General features: G+C 35.7%; 1 protein-coding gene across 1 annotated transcript in view; it reads left to right on the top strand.

The window, feature by feature from the left end:
- The window catches only part of CRIM1 (cysteine rich transmembrane BMP regulator 1), a 164,604-nt gene that overhangs the window by 71,186 nt on the left and 70,058 nt on the right, over positions 1-23,360 (top strand). Inside the window, exons 3-4 of the mRNA XM_042883649.1 lie at positions 10,880-11,122; positions 18,426-18,546. Coding sequence (XP_042739583.1) covers positions 10,880-11,122; positions 18,426-18,546 — 364 coding nt within the window. The remainder of the gene's footprint in view (positions 1-10,879; positions 11,123-18,425; positions 18,547-23,360) is intronic.

Raw genomic sequence — 23,360 nt, forward strand, 5'->3', positions numbered from 1 at the left:
TGTATATTTTGTGTTAAGGTAGATTGTTACAGAAACCAAGTATGGAAGATATATAGTAAGTAAGGCAACGGGTTAAAAAAGATTTGATGTAAATAGTTTTGGGGTTTGCTTTCAAGGGGACATAAACAATAAATGGATAACCCAAGAGGAAAGGACAGTGAAGAGGATAGAATAAGGAAAACACAGGTGTGAAGAAGGAAAACAAATCTCTGAGCAAGGTTATTTGTGATACTCTCCTAGTTTGGTGGTCCTGATAAAAAGGTACATATGGGAAAAACTGTTTTCATACTTGCAGTCTTCTAAATGATTTTCCTTTAGGCTACTCTTGGAAGAAAGCTTTCTATCTAGTTTAGACTCAACTGTATAGTTAAATTTGAGATCAGAAATTGATTCTAATGAAAGAACATTGCTTCTTTCATTATGTCAACGATATGCTAAAGATGAGAGATTATTTTTATGTTTTGGGTGTAGGATTATTGTTTTTTTTCCAGACTTGCTGTCTTTTGTTTGTAATAAAAGAGGGTGGCATTCATCCAGCTTTAAATAGAGGGGTCCAAGTTTAATGACTACTGTAGTCAGCAAAATTCTTGTGCCAGTGCTAACAGAAGCTCAGTGCTGTGTAAGCTCAAACTTTGTGTTTTTCTGTAGTTTTGAAGTTTCATTCTCTCTGTGTGATGTTGCTGCTTTGAAGCAAAATAGGAGATGCTGCAACAGGGTGGGGATATCTGGTAGCATTTAACATATGATGGACGCAAGGTTGTGTACCAGTTGTACTGTCTGTAATGAGCACTTGATGTAGGTACCTGAACAGCCCTTTGTGGGCACCTCTTTATTGATTATGTGAGGAATAAAGACCGTGGACATTAAGTGGGTCACTCTGAAAGTAATGCCCCCTATTCATTTCCATGGAAATTATAACAGATTTTTTAGAACACAGTAACATTATTTGATAGATCAGATTCTTAGCTGTAAAATATAGCCAGCACCATGACCATCACCATAACCACCACCATGATGCTGTGCAATGAACAGGAGACTGCATTCTGTGCTCCTAATGCATTCTGTGTTCATAAAAATCTGCATCAGTGGATGTGACCTATTGTTTCACAGCTGCCATGACGGCATCGTTGCTAGGAAAATGTTGCCCATGCAGTTCGTCTTTCATCAGCCCAAGCAGATGGAAGTCAGGAGGTGCCAAAACTGAACTGTTAAGTGAGTGTGGTAGGATATTCCACCCAAGATTAACAGTGTACTCCATGATCTTCAAACTGGCATGGAGCCTAGTGTTATTACGTTGCAAGAGAAGGGTGGTATTTTTCTGTGACCTGACTGGAAGTTCAAACCTTCAGCTTACTCAGTATTGTGATGTAGTTGTCAGAGTTGGTGGTTTGTTCAGGACCAAGGAAATCCAGATAGATCAACCCTTCCCTATCCCACAAGGCAGTGCACATCGCTTTACCATCTGAGGGATGCTTCTTTGATGGGGAATTCACGTGTGGCCAGCCACTCCATGAAATGCTGTTTTGATTCTGGTTCATAGTAGTGACACCAGATTTCAACTCCAGTTATGATGTGATCTAGGAAACAGTCAAATTCAGCATTGTATTGGTGCAGTAAGTCTAGACAAACTTGCATACAAAGTTCTTTCTGTTCATACGTGAGCATTTGTGGGATCCACCTCATTGTCTTTCATATTGCTGTCACCACCATTGAAATGCACCATCCACCACTTCACTGTGCTCACATCCACGTCTCCATGAATGTTCAGCAAACATCAGTGAATGACTGTGGGTCCAGTTTTTTTGTTTTATTTGTTTGCAAGGAGAAATTCAGTGACCCCCCTTTGCTTCATGCAACTTCCATGTAAGACACCTTTTTCTCAGACTGCCCCTTTGCTGTCATCTGTCAGATGGCAACAAAATGGAATGGAATGGAGCAACTTATTTGGCCTTTTCACACTCTGATTTCTTGCAGTATTTATTCTGTTTGAGGGCTGGTTATGAATATAGCCATATGTATGCAGTTGACCTTTTTATTTTTATTTTTTAAAAAACCTATATATGTAAATATTTCTGATTTGGATGCTGTTGTACTTGGGAAGCAGAAAGAGCAAGACGATTCTCAAATTTTCAGTAACCCGTTTATTTTTCTTATCAATTCTCAGAAACTTTAGTGTAAACAGTTGGACAACTGTCTCCTCAACTTTAAACTGTATAGATTCTAGAATATAAAAAAAATTATGTATGTTTCTTTTTCTCTTTTGATACTGTTTTTTGTTTGTTTGTTTTCCAAAAATTCTTCCAATATATTGTTTTTTTCTTTTTCTGTGCATGTGATTGGTAGGTATGAAAAAATCAAATAACAGAAGTTAGTGCTTAAAACAGATATTGCAAGTTAAACTTGGAAAGTAGCAAAGTCAATTTTGTCACATTTAAGTGCTTAACATTATTTTTCCTTGTGCACGTATTCTTTGTGTTCAAGAATGCCTACATCCATAGGCTATAATATTTCAAATATTACATGTTTTTTGCATTAAATGTGAGAAACTGCCTCTGGAATAAAAACCAGAGTGCTTTAAACTTCTATTACAACTGAATATTCTGCTACACTGCTTATTTGTGCTTCCTACATCTTAAGTGTCATACGTACTAGTTTCTTAGAAGACTTCATCTTGGGAGACAAATTTTTGGTGTGGAATACCCACCATCTCCTTATTCACTGAAATGGTTAGAGTTTTATTGAGTGTCATTTCTTGTGATTATTTCTCCAGATGTCAACTTGTTTGTATTTTTCTTAAGCGGTGCTAAATAGAACTGTTCTGAATATTTCTGCTTTGTCATCAGTTTGGTACCCATACAGAACTACGTATGGTTTGATACTCTTTGCAGTAAGAAATACATACTGCTTGATTAGTGACCTTCTTACTCCTACTGTACATTTTTGCAAGTCATTGAAGCATATGCACTTTATAGTGATTGTAAGCAAATTAAGTGTCTTCATTTTTTATTTACTTCCAAAATGTTTTGGCATTCTTTAAAGTATTGGCTCTGTAGTTGAGACCACCTCATTGCTGTTTACATACTTTCTTCATTTTGAAATTTCAGTTGATTCACAGCTAAATACCTTGACCATAGTAGTGTCATTCATCCAAACTAATAGGCTCTCTTTTATAAAGAAATTTTTATTCCAATCAAGATGATATTGATGATATTCTTTTTTCCCCTTTCCGTTTCCTTTCTCTTTTCTTTATTTTTTAAACAATAGTAATTCAGCCGCTCAGCATATGCTGAGTATCTTGATGCATCTGTCAATCATAGGCACATAACCACATCATTGTATGAGCTCTTCGTTGCTGTAAATCTGACTCCAGATATCAATCTACTCATTTCTCCATCTGCCTCCTAAAGTATTTTAAATATTGAAGCTCAAAGACGCTTTGACTTCATTAAAAGTAGCATGGTTGCTGGTAGCATGGATCATTTCCCCAGAGTTGCATACTTCCCCTCTTGGTGTGCAGCCCGCTGTGCTCATTTCCTTATCTTTAAGTACTGCTTGTACAGTTTTGTTAAACAACTAGTATTACCCACAGTAGATCTGTATTGACCCTTGTTGGTGTCAAGCTAAGTTAATTTATGTTTAAAAATGTTTATATGCATTGAGAAGACATTTTAAATTAAATGGAGTAACAGGAGGACTAACTTGGAGGACCAAGCAAGACACTTTCTAAGCCTAACAGAGGAATACTTCGAGCTGGGAGATTTGAAACCAAGTGCAATCTCTGCCTCAAACTAAATTGCTTTCACTGAACCTGCAATTGCATTCAGATGCAAGAACATCTGATAAATCTTCATTGATTCTGGTAAAACCCTTTCCTTGGCAGACAGCATCTTAGTTTAAGGCATGACTGCCATTCTGGTTTGTGTTTGAGTAATCAATTTTTTTTTTTTTTTTTTTCCAGTATTGGAATAGAAAAAATGAAGAAGTTGAATATAGCATTCTCAATAGCTTTGCTGTTCAGATGGGATTATTATCTTACTTGATTATCTTGAGTGGCATAACTCGTGTTTGTGGTTATTTGGTCCTTGGAATAAAATATCTTTGGCAAATCCATAGAAAATAGCATGTTGCAAATGTGTATGTTGAGATGTGCATATTTATTTAAAATTGTCTATGATTGTGTTTTTTATTCTGAGTTTTCAAACCCATATTAAATGCAGATTGTTGCTGTTAAATCACAAGATTAGTGTATAATATGGGTCAGACAGGTTGTTCTATCATGTGGTATGTGAAATCCAGGGTCTCAGAATGCTAGAAAGCGAATAAAACTCGTTTACAAAACAGAATGGATTTCAAATAAAGTTCAGTTTTAGGTAAAAGTTGAGACTCTAGCTGCTTTTTTTATTTGTAGCAGCTCAACCGTATACAGGACTGTGCATATTGTGTGTGTAAGGTAATCTCATTTTTTAATCTACTATAACTGTCCTTTTGATTCTTGAAAATCCTTTTGGGTATTTTGCATTCCAATATCGATCCCTGTCTGTCTGACTGCTTCAGCTGGGTAATCATTTTTCTTGTTTATCTCTAATCCTTTTAATATTTCCTTCCTGCCACTATATAGCTGTACAGTGTGCCTATTCTTTGCAGTGTGTTTCAGTGCAAGCTGTAAGAATGTACAGTAAAAGTGGCTGTATTTTAGGCGAGATTTCACAAAATCAGTTTACAGATAAAGAGACAAAACTGGACATCATGTGTATTCAAATCATGTACACTGACACAATTTGATCACTTTGCTTAGTCATACAGCATTCATCGTAACGAGCCACAGTCTGGCTTGAACTTCTTTAAAAAATGAAATTCTCAGATATGAAGCTAGCTATTTCAAAACCAGTCTTATTCTTTGTGTATCTTAGGGATGAACAGAAAAAAATAAGCTTTATTCTCTCTATATCTAAGTGCATCTACATGTACAGAGATGTGTACGTATGAAATACCAGTTTTTAAAAGGGCAGCTGTAGAACAGGTTAAGTGTCTCCATAGAAGCATTAGGACCTGAATCTCCTACCGCTTTCTTTAACCTTCTACTCCTATTAAAACACTCTGTCCTTGTTTCTATGGTGACTGAAGGTAGGCATCTGTGGTCACATGAATTTTTGACAATGTGATAAAAATCACTCCCTCAAAAGGTTTCCAGAAAAGCAAAGATCTGTTTCACTTCACCTGAAGAATGAAGAGAATAGCCTTCTGCCCTGGCAGTGGCTTTTCTTCTCACTTTCTCCCACACCGCGCTGTACCTTTCACTGTGCTAACCAATGCTTTCACTGCTCTGCTTTTCTCATTAACTAAACTTGGCATATATTTCCTCTGCGTGTCAAAGTAGAGCATGCAAATGTAATGAAGGAAAAGAATTTGATACAGAAGTGAAATCTGCGAAAGCTATGTTTTTAATTCTTCAGGAACCATTTTGATTTCCACACTTTGGTGCTGGCCAAGATGAGTTGTCTGGGGGCTTGTGTATGTAATATGTGTTTGTTCAGTGAGAGTTGTTTCAACTGCTATACTTAAGAAAACAAACAATCAAAATTCCTGAGATCTAGGCTTCCTATATTCAGTGGCGGTATTAATAAAACACCGCTAGCTAGTGGCCAGTCTAAATGCCCCGTGTTGTATATTTCTTTCAGGAAGGTAAAGAAATTACCTTCTGCCCTAGAAAGCGCTGATTTAAAATAAAAGCTTCAGTAACTTGCCATTATATTTGCACTTCCCCGTGATAACTTAATGAGGTCATGGGAAACGACGTGAAAAATATGTAAGCACTTTTCAAATGAAGAAACTGGAAAAGGTGGGTTTCTGCTTCCACCTTTAGAGCTGTTGCTTTCAAACTGACTCTTTATAAAGTTAAAGGTGAAAAACAAATAAACAAATAAAAAGCTACATCTTGATTTCTTCTTTTTATTCTATTTTTTGAAGGTTGCTCTCCTTGCTCTCATGCACTTTACATATATGCTATGGTTGCACTGAGGGGTTATCTTGAATGTTTCTGTGCTTTGATTTCTAAGATGCTGCTTCTGTGTGTTTCTGAAGTGAAAATTGGATAAAAATGAAAACCATTGCTGAGAAATTCTGACATTTTGAATGTATGATCCCTCTGTTAATATTAAGGCACACAGCATGTTGTTTCTTTGATGGTTCAATTATTATTGATGTTTGTAGATTTTCCTTTGTCATATAGTTAGTAACAGCAGGTTCTTTTTGCAGATGAATTGCTAAGTTACAGCAAGCAAACCTGAGTCTTCAGACCCACAGAAAGTGAAGTTTGTCTTGAAATATGAAATAATTTATACAAAAAAAACAGCACTGGCATTGCTAACTTTAGTGATTATTTTATTAAATGGTCAGTGAGGCTGCCTTTTTAGGTGTTGTTTGTTTGTTTGTTTGTTTGCAAGGATAGAATTCTCACTTTGAATTCATCAAAATGTCAGCTCTTCTGATTGCGTTCATTTTCTTAAAAACATTATCTTTCCAGATATATTTCCGAATTTCTTGAGAAGATTGGCTGCCTCTGAATAGATAGTTTGTGTAACTTTGAGCTTGATTGATCTAGACTCTTCCTTTATCTCTGTAGAGATTCTTTGTTGGCTCAGACTGGCGAGATTGCGGTGTTACAGAATGCTTCTAGCTCCAGTGGTGTTTGATGAAAGACTATAAAGAGAACGTATCCCACAGAGAGGGCTCATCAGCAAGCTGATATTGTCTTTTCTTTGTGTAGAAGTGCTATTTTCTTGAATGTAAAGCAACATTCTCAGAGAATGGATTTTTTTTTTTTTTAATTGGGTTGTAGGTTATCTGTTCCGATATAATTTATGAGAAGTTTGATGGATGCATCCTTGACAAGTAACTAATTGCTCTTCTTTTTAATGCTTTCCTTTTTTTTTTTTTTTTAAAGGAGAGACTGAAATGTAATTAAGCTGTGTGTGCTTTTTCCATTAACTGTTCAATTCTGTGAAGAGCAAACAGCATATAGAACTTCATTTCATTAAATCAATTTGCGAGTTCTATGAGCTCTTATTAAAGCAGTCATCTTATTAAAGGATACCTATCAGTTGCTTCGGGGGTGGAGGTTGAACAATGTTTTATAAGAATTTATTTTAATTAGTGTTAGAGTGTCTCAAGTATAAACTCTAAATTATAAATGAGACATCTGCATTAAGTTTTCTTTCTAAATGTAATTATGGTTATATGAAATAGATCTTGTGAGAGAGCCTACATTATCAATTAGAAGAATATGATGCATGTCTGCTGATTTTTTTCATAGTCATATATGTAATTGTCCCTTTTATTGAAAATCAGAACATTTAGGTTCAACTGACTACTTCAAAAAATGAAATTCTCCTGTGCATGAGCACAGAAAGGGATGGGAAGATTTGTAACAGTTACATACATTCTATTTATTACAAAAACTGGTTAAATCAGTAAGAAAATAGAGCCTTAAAACTGATACCTTGTTTGACTTTGAAGATGTTGGTCAGGAAGATCCTGACTTGTGTAATGGACAACTTCTCAGAGATAGACCAGTGCTTTGCTGTGTTTCACAGAGAAGGTTTCTGTTGTGGGCTGATAAGAAGCCACTTTTCAGTAGTTCCTATGGTCTAGAAAAGGGATAATGTTTCTGGTGAAGTACTTCACAGTTGTTTTCTGTGAAATGACATTTTCAACTTTTTGAGGTAATTTCTTTTTCTTTTTTTTTTTTCTGCTCTGACAAACAGTTTCTTATATACTTCCTTTGTAAGAGCTGGAAGTGTTTGTTAGTAAAGGAGAATAATTTTTAAACAAGCAATTCCTCTTGTTTGATGAAATCTTAAGCATCCATATGTAATGAGATTAAATTAGGAATCCTGTTAAGGCAGTGACATTTGTGGCTGTATTTTAATTTGTTCACAAAATAGAAGACAAATATTACTTTGACACCACCTTAGATCAATCAATGAAAAGTTAAGCTAGTAAGTTAATTAAGGACAATTGGTTTTAGAAATACATATCACACAGAAAACTTATTCCCAGTAAATAAAGCTGCATGTATTTGCAAGTTTGTGAGTTTCTGAGATAACAAAAAGGAAATCTTGAACCTTTTTTCAATGATTTCAATTGATTTCAAGTGATTTCAATGAGAGTAATGCTTTCTATTATAGCTTTATATTAAAATGAGGATCCCTCAAAAGCTTTTTCTGAAATGCAGCAAAAAACAGAGCTCTGACCTTTTAATAATGCCATGAGTGCCAGGGTCAGACAACACAACACAAGTGAGGTGCTAGTTCATTACAAAGTTTTGACTAAAATGCAGAAATGCTAATGTGTGAACTGTGTGGTTTCACATTTTAGGTAAGATTCTTTGCGGAAGTTTGAAGTAGAGATTCTACAAGAGAATAATTTAAGTATTGCCAACTGAATATTGTCTTGGTTGCTTGCTCCTTCCTAGAAACATAAAACACATTCAAATGAATGACTGAGTCACGCCCTGGTCTGCAGAAAGGGGCTCTTGTTACCCTAGACTTAAATGTGCCTGGAGTTGGAGAACCTCAGTGAAAATTGTCCATTGCCTAATACGGAATGGGTGATTCTACTTGATATTCCTTTTACTGTTTCGTTTGTATACTGGAGTGGTAATCTTTTACCATGCGCTTAAGTTGAGAATATGATTTGGAGGCAGGATATTTATGAGTATCAGTAGGAAGGGATTTGGGGTTGTTTTTTTGGGGGGTGGAGGGGAATGATGAACAAAAGTGACACTAGATTAAAAACAGAATCTTAAATTGATTTCTAAGTTACATGGTATTAAAACACAAACAGGTATTTGAAAGATGGTTGTTAGTTTTTAATCCATTTCCTCTTAAAAATCGTTCAAGTCATAGTGAATAGTAGCAGTTTGAAGAGTCCCATCGTATTGTGTTATAGTTATCTACATGAAGAACAATAACAGGAAAAATACTTCTGAACTTAATAATGACTGTGAAGCAGTGAACATTTCGTATATACCTATCATAGTTCTTTTTTTTGTGTTTTTACATTTTTCTCTTCTTTCCACTGCCAGCAGAACTTCTCACATGCCTAGTATTGAAATATCCTTTTTTTTCTCCACATTTTTCCTAGATGAACTTAGCAACTTCAACAGTAGGCTTTGCATTGGTGCTCAGAATAAATGCATCTAGAGTTCTAATTCCCAATTGTTTGACAAATCTTGCATTTTTCAATACTGTCTTAAGTTGGTCAAAAACAAAGAGTCTGGAGATATATAAGTACATATCAGTACATATGCATATATGTTTTTCATCCAAACTCTTTATATATGTATGTGTGTGTATGTGTGTGTTTCATAGATATACAAATTTAATATAAATTATATGTACATAAATTATGTTTATGTATATGAATCATGTATATACATACTGTATTGAGGAATGGTTTTAAACTAAAAGAGGGGAGATTTAGGTTAGATGTTAGGAAGAAATTCTTTACTCATAAAGTGGTGAGACACAGGCACAGGCTACTCAGAGAAGCTTTGGGTGCCCAGTCCCTCAAGGCTGGGTTGGATGGGGCCCTGGGCAGCCTGAGTTGGTTTCCCCTAAGGCAGGAGGTAGGGACTGGGTTGGCTTTAAGGTCCCTTCCAACCCAAACTGTTCTGTGATTCTATGATTAGAAATATATATTATCTACCTCTATATCTATCTATCTATCTATCTATCTATCTATCTACCTATGCAAACTTATGTATATGCAGTTAACTAAAAGTTGTCCCTAGAGGAGGCTACTTGTTAAGATAGATGGAAATAATGTGGAATTTTTTTATTTTTTTTATTTTTTAAGAAAAGAATTATGGCACTATCTAGTGTCACATTTAAGTTCTTATTTTGTATTGATTGTCACTATCTCGAGCTAAAAATGCTGTCTTTTTGAGTGTGTGTTATTCACTTACTACTAGCAGTACTCAGGTGTGCTAAGCAAAGTGGGATCCTCTTGGATATGAGAAAGTTTTTTTTACTGTGAATTACGGAGTAAATCAGTCACGGGAGTGATCTGTTTTTTCCTGGTGTAGCTTAGGAAATTGGAGGGCACAACACAATTTTTCTGTTGGAACTGAGATTTTGGTTTTGATTATGAAGAATCTTGACTTCAAGTTTTGGAAGACTTACCTACTTTTCCAAGAACCCTCTGTCTTCATTGTTGCTTTGTTTATGTTGGTGTTGTCCAGTTTGTCAGTATTTACAACCAATGTGTTGAACTTGTTCTTCAATATCCCTTCTTTTATTGTTGTGTGTCAGCAGCCAGTGCCTCATTTTTCCTTGGTAGTCAAACTTTTTCTCTTCTGATTTTCAAGCCTCTGAAGTCATGGGAATAACACTTTGAATATAAGCACTGAGAACATATACAGGGAAAATCTACTTTTTGAGACAGCTTTTGGAGTGTGTGGAATCTCACTTTAGATCAACTAACACCAATTACTCATAATGCACAGTCTTATGAGTACTAAAGGTGTAGATATGAGCACTGGGGCTGTGCATTGTTTGACAAGTTGGTTCCTAATGTCATGGCCAAATGTGTGGTTTCACTGTTGTTTCTGAGGAATGAGTTCAGCAATCACACAGATGGCATGAATTATATATATATTGGAATGATATTTTATAACATATTTGCCATCTTGCAAATACCAAGATATTCTTAAGCATATTCTATTATTTTTGCTCATCAATTTAGAAGCAGCGGTTGTCTTTCTTTCTACTGTCTTGGGGGAGTGAGAATAGAGGGAGCTTTATCTGAGCTCGTCTTTACATCTTCAGAGTAGTGTTTACTGACATATATGGCATGCTGATTTTTCTCTCCTTTTCAGAAGAGAAACCTGATTGCTCCAAGGCCCGCTGTGAGGTCCAGTTTTCTCCTCGCTGTCCAGAAGATTCCATCTTGATTGAAGGTTATGCTCCTCCCGGGGAATGCTGTCCACTCCCAAGCCGTTGTGTGTGTAATCCTGCAGGCTGCTTGAGGAAGGTTTGCCAGCCTGGCTATTTGAATATATTGGTTTCTAAGGCATCAGGAAAGCCAGGGGAATGCTGTGATCTCTATGAATGTAAACCAGGTAAAAATGGACACCTTTTTTTTTTTTCTTTTTTTTTTTTTTTCCAATTTTCAATTTAATCTATCTAACAAGTACTATTTATATAATTGAATCTGATGAAACCTATGTAGTATCTGAATTATCTTCCAAATTTAGATGATATATGATTTATGATGATGGCCAACATCCTCTTAAAAAATAATAATAATAAAATTTTCTTTATCTTTCTCTTAAAACATTTTATTTAAACTGAGAAACTAGGGAAAAGCAATTTTTAGTGAGAATACTGTGTTTCAACATACAATATAAGTGAGAGTGACATATTTTGTTACAATTTTATTCTACAAAGGTATTTTTTCACCATGTGAATATTTTATGCATAAAACAAATCTTAATTCAGTGCTTAAAGTTTATGTAGGTTACAAGTTGATGACCCTTAAAAATATGGAGCAAGAGGTCTGCAAAAGAACATAATCAAAGGCTTTGTAGCATTTGCAGTGTCTATCAATTTTCCATCGCATGGGAGCACAAACAACCCTTTTCTTGTGATTTGTTTATATCCAGACTTTGTTTAAGATAAGTAATAAAAATAAAGGAATGAAAGCATGCATATAAAATAGTAACATCCAAAATATCGTATGTAAAGAGGTTTGAGTATGCTAAGTTATGCATTTTCTCAAATACTCCACAAAATGCTGTGTACTCTTTGTCTCCCATGCCTCTGTTGTGTTTTTCCTAATGTCCAGTGCAAATCTTCCTATGTAGAAATTTAAGTAAATTCTCTGTCTTGAACAGGTAGAAAACAAAGCTTATAATAATACATGCTCTAGAACATTTTGTCAACCTCAACTTTCTTTCATCTAGGATTAGCAAGCAGACATTTATGAAGGTATAGTTTCCTTGTAATTAGTGCTGTGTTGTTCCTCTCTAAGTTTTCCTGAGTTTATCCACATTTCCTTAAAATGCAATGTTCAAAGGCAGAGTACTATTTTGGATGAGCCTTTGTCAGCATTAAATACAATGGTATTTAGTGTGCAATTGTGAAATAACTACTTCTGGCATTTCATGCAGAATGCGGATTAAGAGTGAACTCTTGAGATTTATTTAGTTTGTGAAATGCTGTGAACCCAAGATCTTTCTGTAGGATGACTACAGAAACTACAATTGTTGGATTATGTGGTAATTCATTTATGTTATGGGTTTATGTGGCTATATATTGTTGTGTTTTTTTTTTTTTTTTTTTGAAGTGTTCTTCATTTCTTATTGGAGAGAGATGCATTTAGGAGGATAGGGGAGCTTTGAAGACATTTCAGAAGGAGACTAAGAGAATTTAAGGCAAGAATAGAGCTTTGCAATGTTGGTTAGGAATTGAGGAGCTAACAGAGAGCAGAGAGTCTGAGACCTTAGTTATCAAAGAAAATATTTTCATTATCTCCCAGAGTTGAGTAACTTATATGATGTATGGTAAGAGTCTAGAAAATGCAACAATCCTTGAGGGATCAAGGAGAAGTGAAAGAGAATGGTAGTAGGAGTCTGCATCAGCTTGGATATATGGAAAAGTGAAGCTGGGGGGGGGATAGGGAGGGAGGCCAGCAGGTTTGAAGACAACAGGAACTAAAGTGTTGGTGAGAGGCTCAGTGAAGTGAGCACTCTTTTGTGTCCAGGCAAAAATGGTTAATGAAAAATGGTTAATGAAAGATAAAATGATCAAGCTACTGACAACTTGCTCACAGTGCCTTGGTTTTAGGAAAAAAAAGGAGTACTGTTACAGGTGAGTTTCTTAGTAACTACATAGCCCAATTTTTGTCAAGTTAGACTTCAGCAGCTGTACTACTTGCATTTTTCTTTGTGTGTATGTGTTTTTGTTTTTCTTTTTTTTCTTTTTTTTCAAACCTTGATGTAGATGTTTGTTCTGTTTGGAGTAGTGGGAAGACTGTGGAAAAAAAAGGAAGTCAACACAAGACCAAAAACAAAGGAAGGAATAATGTTGGCAAGTGTTAGTAGACTACAAATTCCTTACCACAGAAGACTTTTTGAGTTTGTTTTTTTTTAGTGGCAAATCTTTGCAAATCTGAACCATTGCTTGGTTTTCAGAGGAGCCTTGTTTTCAAGGATCGTAAACAAGGAATGTGCTTTCACAGGCAACATAATTTGTTCCTGGTATGTGAAGAAAATCTGAATACTGAAATCCTTTTTTAATATTTCCTCATTTTTTTATTTTTTTCAAATTTGCAAGTCAGAACAAAATGACATGGTTTATGTTATCTAAACTTTTGTGTCATGTTAATCACTATGGTTTCAAGTAAGTTTTCATTTTTTTTATATGTGAGAATAAGCACTGGAATATCTTGTTTATTAAAGTTTTGTATTCATAATCATAGAATTCTAGAATAATTTTGGTTGGAGGAGACCACTAGAGGTCATCTTGTCTGTTCCATCTTTTCCTATACTATTTTGTACCATTTATTCTCTGTGTGTGTATATATATATATAATATATGTATATGTACTATATATATATATGTGTGTGTATATATATATATGTGTATATATATATATATATATATATATATATATATATATATATATATACTACCAAATGTGTAGTAACACACGTGGTTAACTGTTCATGCAGAGTTTCTTATGGAACTGATATTATCTATTCTGTTGAATAGTGTTAGCAAGTCTGTGAAGTTTACATGTGGAAAGGAGAAAATTTCTGCACATTTTTCTACAGACTTAAAATTGAAGTTCTGTAACTTTTGCTGTCAGGGTGTTTGCTCTTCCTTCACTATTGTGTTTCAGTAACCAGCCTCCTTAGAGGTTCTCAACCAGTCAGGAGGTTCTGGTGGACAGAGCCTGCCAGAAGCTAGAAGGTGTGCTTCCTATGGTAACAGTGCTCTTTTATGTCAATCTAAAGGGTTCATGGAATTGAAGCATGAACTGTGTTTGCTTCTGTTCCTTAAAAAATATGACTTTGCTTTTCAATTTACAGTGACATTTGAATTTGGAATCTTCTGCTGAAAGTTACACTTGTAAATATACTATGGTAATTGAGTTACTGAAAGGAAAATAGGAAGTGTTGCCTTAACATTAAATGCTTGTATAAAAATGAAAATTTTCGTTTCAAAATGTGCCAGTTTTTCTGCAACACAATGATCACAATGATCAGAGGCATTAGTATATAATTAAAATGAAGTAGTATCTTGGTAATACCTGTTTACTAACCTCCAGATTAACTTAACATAGATATTCTTACCAAATGTTGCACTGGCAACAGTAACAGCTATGTTACTTATTGCCTGCAAGTCTTTTTTTGTTTTGATATTCTTCCTATGCTCATTTCTGAGATGACACTGATCTGGTGTCATAAGCAACCTACTTTCCCTAACCCCCACGTTCCCTTTCCCTGACGCAGCTCCATGCCGTTCCCTCGGGCCCGTCGCTGTCACACAGAGCGGAGCTCAGTGCTGCCCCTCCACTCCCTGTGAGGAGCTGCAGCCACCATCAAGCCTCTCCTCAGCTCCTCTGATCTGGGCTGAACAAATCAAGGTTTTGAAGAAACCAATGATTACTTATCATCTCTAGCATCAATTCATGGCATGGGAATTAGTACAACTGAAACGACCTTTTTTTTTTTCCTGGTACCTAATCTTCATTTAACACTTGCAATTGTAAATCAGATGTTACCAGTTGGCATCTTTCTTCAGAGAATTTAACATTCTGAGTAGTCAAGGCTTGACGGAAAGTCAGCAGTAAATTTTAATAAGTAGTGTTAGATGATGCATAGGGATCTAAGTTGTGCTCCACCCTGCTACAGCTTCAGCATTGAAAATTGTGTCTGGAATTTTTACAGGCTTGCACGAAGGAGAAAGGTCAGAAAAATCAAGATTTATAGATAGTAGAAAGTGTAGTTACATAACTTCATTCTTTATTGCTTTCAGAAATAGTACACGGTTGTTGCTCAATTGGGTTTTTTTAGATGCTTTCTTAGAACGTGATTTTGAAAGAACTTAGAAGGTGAATTTGGAAAAAGACTTACGAAAATCAATTGGAAAAGTCTCAGATACTTTTCTAACAGAGCTGGAGAAATGGCTGATAAGTTGGCAATGATGGTAAGGAAGAAAGCAATTAGCACTACTCATTAAAAATAAGTAAAAGCAACAGGGCTGTATTGGGAAGTATATGTGACAGTAAAGTTAATGAAGTCATTAAGTCAGTGAGAGAGCTGGTCTAGAAGTCTGGGAATGTTATCTTTTCTGTTACGTTTAGCATATTCTATATTATATTATAATGTATATATTCCATGATAGGTGTGAAGAAGTGTAAGAGGGATGATGGATTGTCAAAGAGAGCCGGAAACAAATTAAATTATAAACATAATGTATGAGTGTATTTCAGGATCCTGTTTTTTTTCAAGAAAAGTGTAGGAAATGAAGGAGGTGTGAAGGGGTTTTGTGGTTTTTGTTTTTCCTCCTTCTTTTGAAAGAAAATGTAATTAACGTTACCAAATGTAGTTAGGTTGTATTATGTTATTAATGAGGGAGGAGTTTAAGTGCATCCTGATCTGAAAGCAAAGGGTGTTGTGTGATGCTTCTTGACTGTTGTAGAAGTTGACTTTGTACTCTTAGAAAAGAACTTCAGGAAACTTTTACTTCTGGGAAAACCAAACCAAAAAACTGTCAAAAACCCCAAAATCTCCCCTGTGCTGAGCCAGTGTTGCACCGTTGGTGCAAATATGGGCTCCATCAAAAGAGGGGTGGCCAGCAGGGACGGGGAAGTGGTTGTCCTCCTCTACTCTGCTATTGCGAGGCCCTATCTGGAGTACTGTGTCCAGGTCTGGAGCCCCCAGTACAAAAAAGACAGGGAGCTGGTGGAGAGGGTCCAGAGGAGAGCCACGAAGATGATCAGAGGACTGGAGCACCTTCCCTATGAGGACAGGCTGAGGGAGCTGGGTTTGTTCAGCCTGGAGAAAAGGAGGCTGTGGGGCGACCTCATTGCACCTTTCAGTACCTAAAGGGAGCCTACAAAGAGGAGAGGAATCAAGTGTTTGAAAGGGTTGATAACTGCAGGACAAGGGGAAATGGTTTTAAGTGTAGGGAGGGGAGATTTAGGTTGGATGTCGGGGGAAATTCTTTACAGAGAGAGTGATGGAACAGCTGCCCAGAGAGGTTTTGGATGCCCTGTCCCTGGAGTGTTCAAGGCCAGGTTGGATGGCGCCTGGTCTAGTATTAAGTGGGGAGGCTGGTGGCCCCGCATGTGGCAGAGGGGTTGGAGATTCACGATCCTTGAGGTCCCTTCCAACCCTGGCCATTCTGTGATTCTGTGAAATACTGTCTTGTTTTTCAGCCTTTAGACATGCAGGCAGTTATTTGGATCTCATCTCTGTACTATGTATGACATTCTTAGAGAAGCTAGTACAGTATGTAAAGGTAGAACTTCATGTAATTGTGTTAATATATTTTACTCGAAAGTTATTTTCTCCTAATATTTATAGTTTTATGATTGGAGAACCCAGGTTTTGTAATTTACAGAGGTGGTTGTGCAGTGCTAGAGGTGAGGCATGGTTTGCAGTCATGATAGGGTTTCTGCTGCATTCTTACAGGAAAAAGAAGTAACTAATAAGAGTTACAAATTCAGTGCATGAATTGAAGATTCATAAACATTGAGTGCAACTTCAGTAATAGGAAATTTCAACGTTTGAGATCTTACAGTGATGTATTAATCAAACTGGATGTCTAAAGCTTAATGTTTCTAGTAAAGGCAATTTTATTTGAATAGGATTTATAATTCTATTAGCTTTCTAGCCCTAAACTTATTCATGAAATGTACACTTTAGATAGTTGCTGGAGCCAACGTAAGACCTGAAAACAAAACTACTATTTTAGTGGTAAATGGTTAGTGTCTCATTTTTCAGAATGATAATGCAGCTAATCTGGGGAAAACTTTTTAAGTAATAAAGAATATAAAGATATATAGAAGTATATAAAGATTATAGATTGTTCTGCTACCTTACATTATTTTCAGCATGCTGGAAAGTTAAGCTAAATACTTTTTGAATTTTGACAAACCAATTTAAACCTGAAATTAGCAGGTACGTTTTTTTTTTTTCCTGCTTCTAATCTCTTACCTCTCTTGACCTCTGTCATGTGAGGAAAGACTGACAGAGCTGGGAATGCTTAGCCTACAGAGGAGAGAACTCAGTGGTAGTCTCATCAATGCGTAGGAATGGTCCCGAGCAGCCTGGTCTAGGTGACCATGTTAGAGCAGAGTGGTTAAACCAGCTGAACTTCAGAGGTGCTTTCCATCCTCAACCGTTCCATGATTAGCTTAATAATGTAATAACAGATATCTCCTAGCCTGGAGAGAATGTTGAGATGGCATATGAGTGTGGATTCTGAGAGTGATGGATAAGTAGATTCATTGTTCACCAAATCCTACTAATCCTAACAAGAATTAGAAAGAATTCTGGTACTAGCAAGGTCTGTGTAAAATAATAGTGAATGGTGGGATCTTGCTACCACAGGAGATTATGGAGCAACTATTTTCAGAAAAAAAGAATTGGACGAGTTGATGCACAACAGGTACGTAGTTGTGTATGAGAGTTTGAGGAGAACATCTGAATAATTTGGAGGCTCGTGGAAGAGGAAGGAATGCCATAAATGATGTCCCTAACTAATATCTCTCTTTACCACCATTGGAGATAACTGGTTAGACAGACCAGTACTTTGACGTAGCATGACGTTTTTCTTTATTCTGAGAAATTCTTCATCTTGTCAGTGTAGATAGATCTAACAATCTGCATTTCTGTTTCACTGTATATATATAACTAAATAGCACAACAGTAAGCCTTAAATATGAAGTGTGCATGCGCAGACACAAATCCAGTGTATTTTTTTTATTTATCTATTTCCTATAATAAATCAATTTTACTCTTTAAGAAGGTTTTAACGGGGAAAGAAATGAAACAATATTATTTTTAATTTCTTCTAAAACTGTGGGAAAAAATACATTCTTAATAATCAAGTATATTTCTAGTAATGAACGTCATTCACTAATTTAATGATTACTTGAGATTGCCTGTACAACTTTTATCATTTTCTTATTAAGTGATACTAGTTGATAACTGAGTCCATAATATTAAAGTGAATATTAAAGAGGATGAAAACCTTTTTTCCAATATTACCCACCAAGCATGCAGTCAATAGATACATTGTCTGATTTAAATTTGAAGACTGATGCATAACTGATTGCTTAAGGTGAATTAATTTACCAAAAATTTGAAAGCATGAGTAAAAGAAATTTCTTCTCCCCTTCCTCTTTAGTGTTCAGTGTGGACTGCAGCACAGTGGAATGCCCTCCTGTTCAGCAAGTGGTTTGCCCACTGGATAGCTATGAAACCCAAGTCAGGCTGACGGCTGATGGCTGCTGTACTCTGCCTACAAGGTTTGTGTCTGGATGGTTGAGTATTCATTTTTTCATTTATTTTTTAATTTTGCAATTCAAAAAATACAGACGCAAGATAACAATGCATATCACAGAGGCAATAGAAGGTAATACAGGACAGAATATATATGCAGTAGGTTAAAAGATTGTCAGGCTTAAATATTAAATCCATCTTTTTCAAGCAGAAGATTCTTCTCAGTGCGAATGCATCAAATTTTACTAAATTTCTTTGATTAAGTGAGTTTCCAGTGTATTCAATTTGTTTTACAAAACAAATCATTTTGAGAAATGTCTTTGAAGTTATGGCAAATCTGACAGAGAAAATCTTACCTAGTTAAAGAAAATAAGGTATTTTTTCTGTGTAGAATCCTGCTGTAATGTGCTGAAAGATGATGACTGTCTGGTACCATAGGGAAAAAGAAGTTTCAGATACTCATTTCATTTTATTTCAGTCTGTTAAGTGTAATTTACTACGTTTCAGGAAAATAAGACAATTCTGAGTTACTTTTTTTTTTCAAAGTTCTGTACCACTGTTTCAACTTCTCTTTTTGCAACAGAGTTCCTCAAACCTGATTGAGTATTATGCCCAATAAATATCTATTCAAGCAAAAGGTACCTTTACTGAAAATATTTTACACAATACAGAAATTATTTCTTGTAGATATGAAGCTAGCGGGATTTTTTGGTATGAAGGTCTTTCACACTGTATGATCTGCCACATACACAGCCACTCGTGAAACTGAAGTAGTGATAAACTTGTGAGTTCAGAAAGAAGCAAATAGCAAAGGCTGTACAATCATGGAATCACAGAATGGCCTGGGTTTGAAAGGACCACAACGGTCATCTAGTTTCAATCCCCCTGCTATGTGCAGCGTCACCAAAAACCAGACCAAGTGCCCAGAGCCACATCCAGCCTGGCTTTAAATGCCTCCAGGAATGGGGCAACTACAACCTCCTCGGGCAACCAGTGCTTCACTGCCCTCTGAGTGAAAAACTTCCTCCTAATATCTAACCTAAACCTCCCCTGTCTTAGTTTAAAACCATTACCCCCTTTTTCTGTCACTATCCACTCATGTAAAGCTGCCGTTCCCCCTCCTGTTTGTACACTCCCTTTAAGTAAGGAAGCCCACAATGACGTCTCCCTGGAGCCTTCTCTTCTCCAAGCTAAACAATCCCTGTTCCCTCAACTTTTCCTCATAGGAGACATGCTCCAGCCCTCTGATCATCTTAGTGGCCCTCCTCTGGACCTGCTCCAAGAGTTCCGTATCTTTCTTGTGCTGGGTGTCCCAAGCCTGGATGCAGTACTTGAGATGGGGCCTCACGAGAAAGATCTTTCCCACTGGGTACCCTTTGGGTACATGTTCAATATAGTAGCTTCTTGGAAACTGTTGTTTACATGAACTATGAGGACAGTGATAAATTTTTACTTTCAAATTTCTTTCAATTTCCTTGACTGAAAATTCTAGATAGGCCAATTAGGTTTGGTTTCAAAAAAAAAAGAAAAAAAAAAAAATTGAGTTTTATACTTCTGCAATGTGCTGTATTGATAAAAATTGTGGGTTTTTTATTGTTGGGTTTTTTGTTGTTGTTCTTTTTTTTGTGTGTGGGGAATGAAAAATAATCCACTTTCATCTTTTTATATAATAATTTAAGCATTCCTTCTGTTAGCGAACACAGAATACTGAAAAAGTCGAACTTCATTTGCTTCAGAAAATGATCATTTAAAAATATTTTCTATTTCTAGAGCACATATGAGAACTGATCTTATATAAAACATCTTAAGCAAACAATTCTTTCTTTGAAATAATCTTTTTTTCTTTCTTTGGTAGTATTTAAAAACATAGCCAGTTGGTTTGATATGTGTAAAATGTAACTGATGTCTGAAATGTACTTGCATGTGTGCATGGTAACTAAGTGATCAAAAGAGTATTCCCATCTCCTGCATACAAAGACCCCAAGCAGGCTCAGATTGTGTGAATTCCTAGATAATTCTGAATCACACTGAAACCACTTGAAAATCTGATTGCTATGCATTTTTGGGATTGGAGTTTAACAGGATCAGGGCTGTGATAGATGTGTTCTGAGCTCTTGGAGCCTTATGATCAGAATTTCTAAGCATGTTTTTGTGTTAATATTTGTATAAAGCTGCAGAAAAATATACTTGGAATAACTTGTCTGGATCTTCAGGTAGGTTGAAACATTTACAAGAGTCTTGTACTTTTCCATTAATTTTAATTTTGTGGCTCAGACTATGTTCTGTTATACAGTTATAGCACAGCTCAGTGTATTTTTGGATTGTGTTAATTTCAATTTTTTTTAATTAATTAAACCAAAGCAATGGGTCACTTTTTAGCAGAGGAAGTGGGAAGGGAAGGACAGCCAAATCTGACAGTGCTAAGACCATCTCAGATGCTTTACTTATTGCATCCTGATGGCGATTAATTGTTTAGAATCACTATGGCACCGTCTTCCTTAAGAAGCACAGCAGTAGTCATACATGTATTGGATGTAAGGGAATTACTTGAAGTGGGGGCAATAAAGGAACATGGGGAACATGGGAATAACCAAAAAGAAATATTAGATAAAGGTTAGAAGAGAAGCATGGGTGTGAAAAAAATGAAAGGGCAGAAAGGAAAACTATGTTCAGCTACTTTGAGCATGAAAATCAAACCATATGAAGTTAGACTGGAAACTTGTAGGATATGAGGAAATATTGGAACTTTATATTTGAAGCTCAGATCATAATGTCCCATGAGGCTTTTGTATCATAACTATAGACGTCAAACAGAGAGGAGGTTTATGGATGAGTGACTCTGTACTTGGAAAGGAGAAGTTTTCTTTAATTTAAGAGTTCCTTAATAAACATGTTGAAATATTAACAACACATTGACTGATTCAGTTTAGAACTGCCTATATCTATGTCATTATTCTTTGCCATGGTTAAACTCAGAAGTAGCATTGTATGCTTTTCTGTGCATTTGATAATAACTTCAAAGCAGAGTGTGCTTCATTAATCTGTAGGTTTTAGTCTTCATTAAACTGTTTTTATTACAATTATTGACTATTTCAAGAAATAAAAATTCTCATTTTCTACTACTAAAATACTGGCTTAACAACGGCAGAAGTGGAAACCAGTGAGTATCATGGTAAGGAACGAATGGCTGCATGCCATTTACTTGATTAACAGCCGACAACTTCACATACAGCAGGAGCAGATAGGTGTATACTTGTCCTTGACTCATTTTTAATATGCAGTATTGTTGTATCCCCTTTCCCAAACAATTTGAAGGTAAATTTTTCCTGCACCCTTCCTTTTTCAGATTTTGGGCATGAATCAGTCACAATGAGTCAGCGTCACAGTCCTTTGTCTCCTTAGATGAACTCTTAAAACATGCGTGGCTTGAATATCTTGCTGTTTGCATGGCTTACTTTACTTCTCTTTGAGAAGAGAGAAGCCATCCAATAGTATGTTCGCTAAATCCCAGTAGGAAGATTGCTTGACCTACTTATTTTAAAAGTTCACACCAGAAACCCAAATATTTTCTAGATTAGAGAAGACTTCAGAAATAATTGGTATGTTTGTTCAACAAAATCTCAAGTAGTGTGCCTTGTGTCTGAGTTTTAGCTTTAAAATGCTGTTTCAAGGTTTTGGTAGGAGAACAAAGGAAAGAACAAATGTAAATGAAACACAAGAAGAGCAAATTACAGACAGACTTTAAGAGTGAGCTATTAAATTAATGAAACAGGAATACAAGTCATAAAGATTAATTAGTTCATATTTCAGATTAAAGTGAAGAATGGCTTTTGACAGATACCATTACTTTCTTGCAAAATTGGAGTCTGAAAGGCTTCAGCTTGAGGGATGGGTGAATCAAGATTTTTTTTATTCAGACCAATTCACCAACACTTAGTTACAGATGGTTGCATGGCGTTGCAAATGCAAAACTTTCAATTGGATAGAGTGGTGTGGAGGAGTAGCACTATAGGCTTATTGTTTAGAAGTAAACCTCTGAAAGAGTTTCTTCAATGAATTAGTCATAGATTTTTTTTTCCTGTTTGAATAGCCTTTGCCCTGTTGGTTTTACTTTACATGCAGTTGCAATGTCTCAATCTGTGGCTGCTTTGAATGGCAATTCCAGAGATTGTTCTGTAGTATCATGAAAAATGATGAAGTTTATTTGACAAGCAAAAGTGTTAGTTCTCTGGGTAATACGCTAAAATGTTGGTTTTACATTCTAGTGACCTACTAAGCTCTTTTAGGGGACAATTTACATGTGTGTTTTGTTTTTCACCTGCATTAAGCTACAATTAGAAAACAAAAAAAAAAAAAACAACCACCACCAGTATACCTTATAGGAGTATGCAACCTGAAATATTTCTTAAAATGATTCTGAAATGTATGCATTGAAAGCAAGAATATTCTCTGTTTAATACAATTTAGGGTGATAAGCTACAATATTTGTCAACAGATAATGAGATTGTTTGAAAGAGATCAATGAAATTTATCCCTGCCACTGAAATTTAACAAATTGCATTTTTCTTACATAGTACCCATAGTACCTATCAGTGATATTAATCTGTAAAAAAAAAAAAAAAAAAATTCTAGTGTGGAATTTCTAAATTATTGCCATAACGAACAAATTCAAACCTTCCATTTAAGTTTTCAAGCATTTAACTGTATGCTTTTTTTTTTTCATATTTTCTTAGAAAGAAGTAGCAATAAAATGGTCTGAGTTAATATTCAAACTACATATTGATAAAAAGCATTAGAGACTGTAATTAGACTAAAAATCATAGAAGGAATATCTTCATTT

The sequence above is a fragment of the Lagopus leucura genome, unplaced genomic scaffold (genome assembly GCF_019238085.1).
Source record: "Lagopus leucura isolate 7727_CA_CO unplaced genomic scaffold, USGS_WTPT01 Super-Scaffold_73, whole genome shotgun sequence".
NCBI classification, from domain to species: domain Eukaryota; kingdom Metazoa; phylum Chordata; class Aves; order Galliformes; family Phasianidae; genus Lagopus; species Lagopus leucura.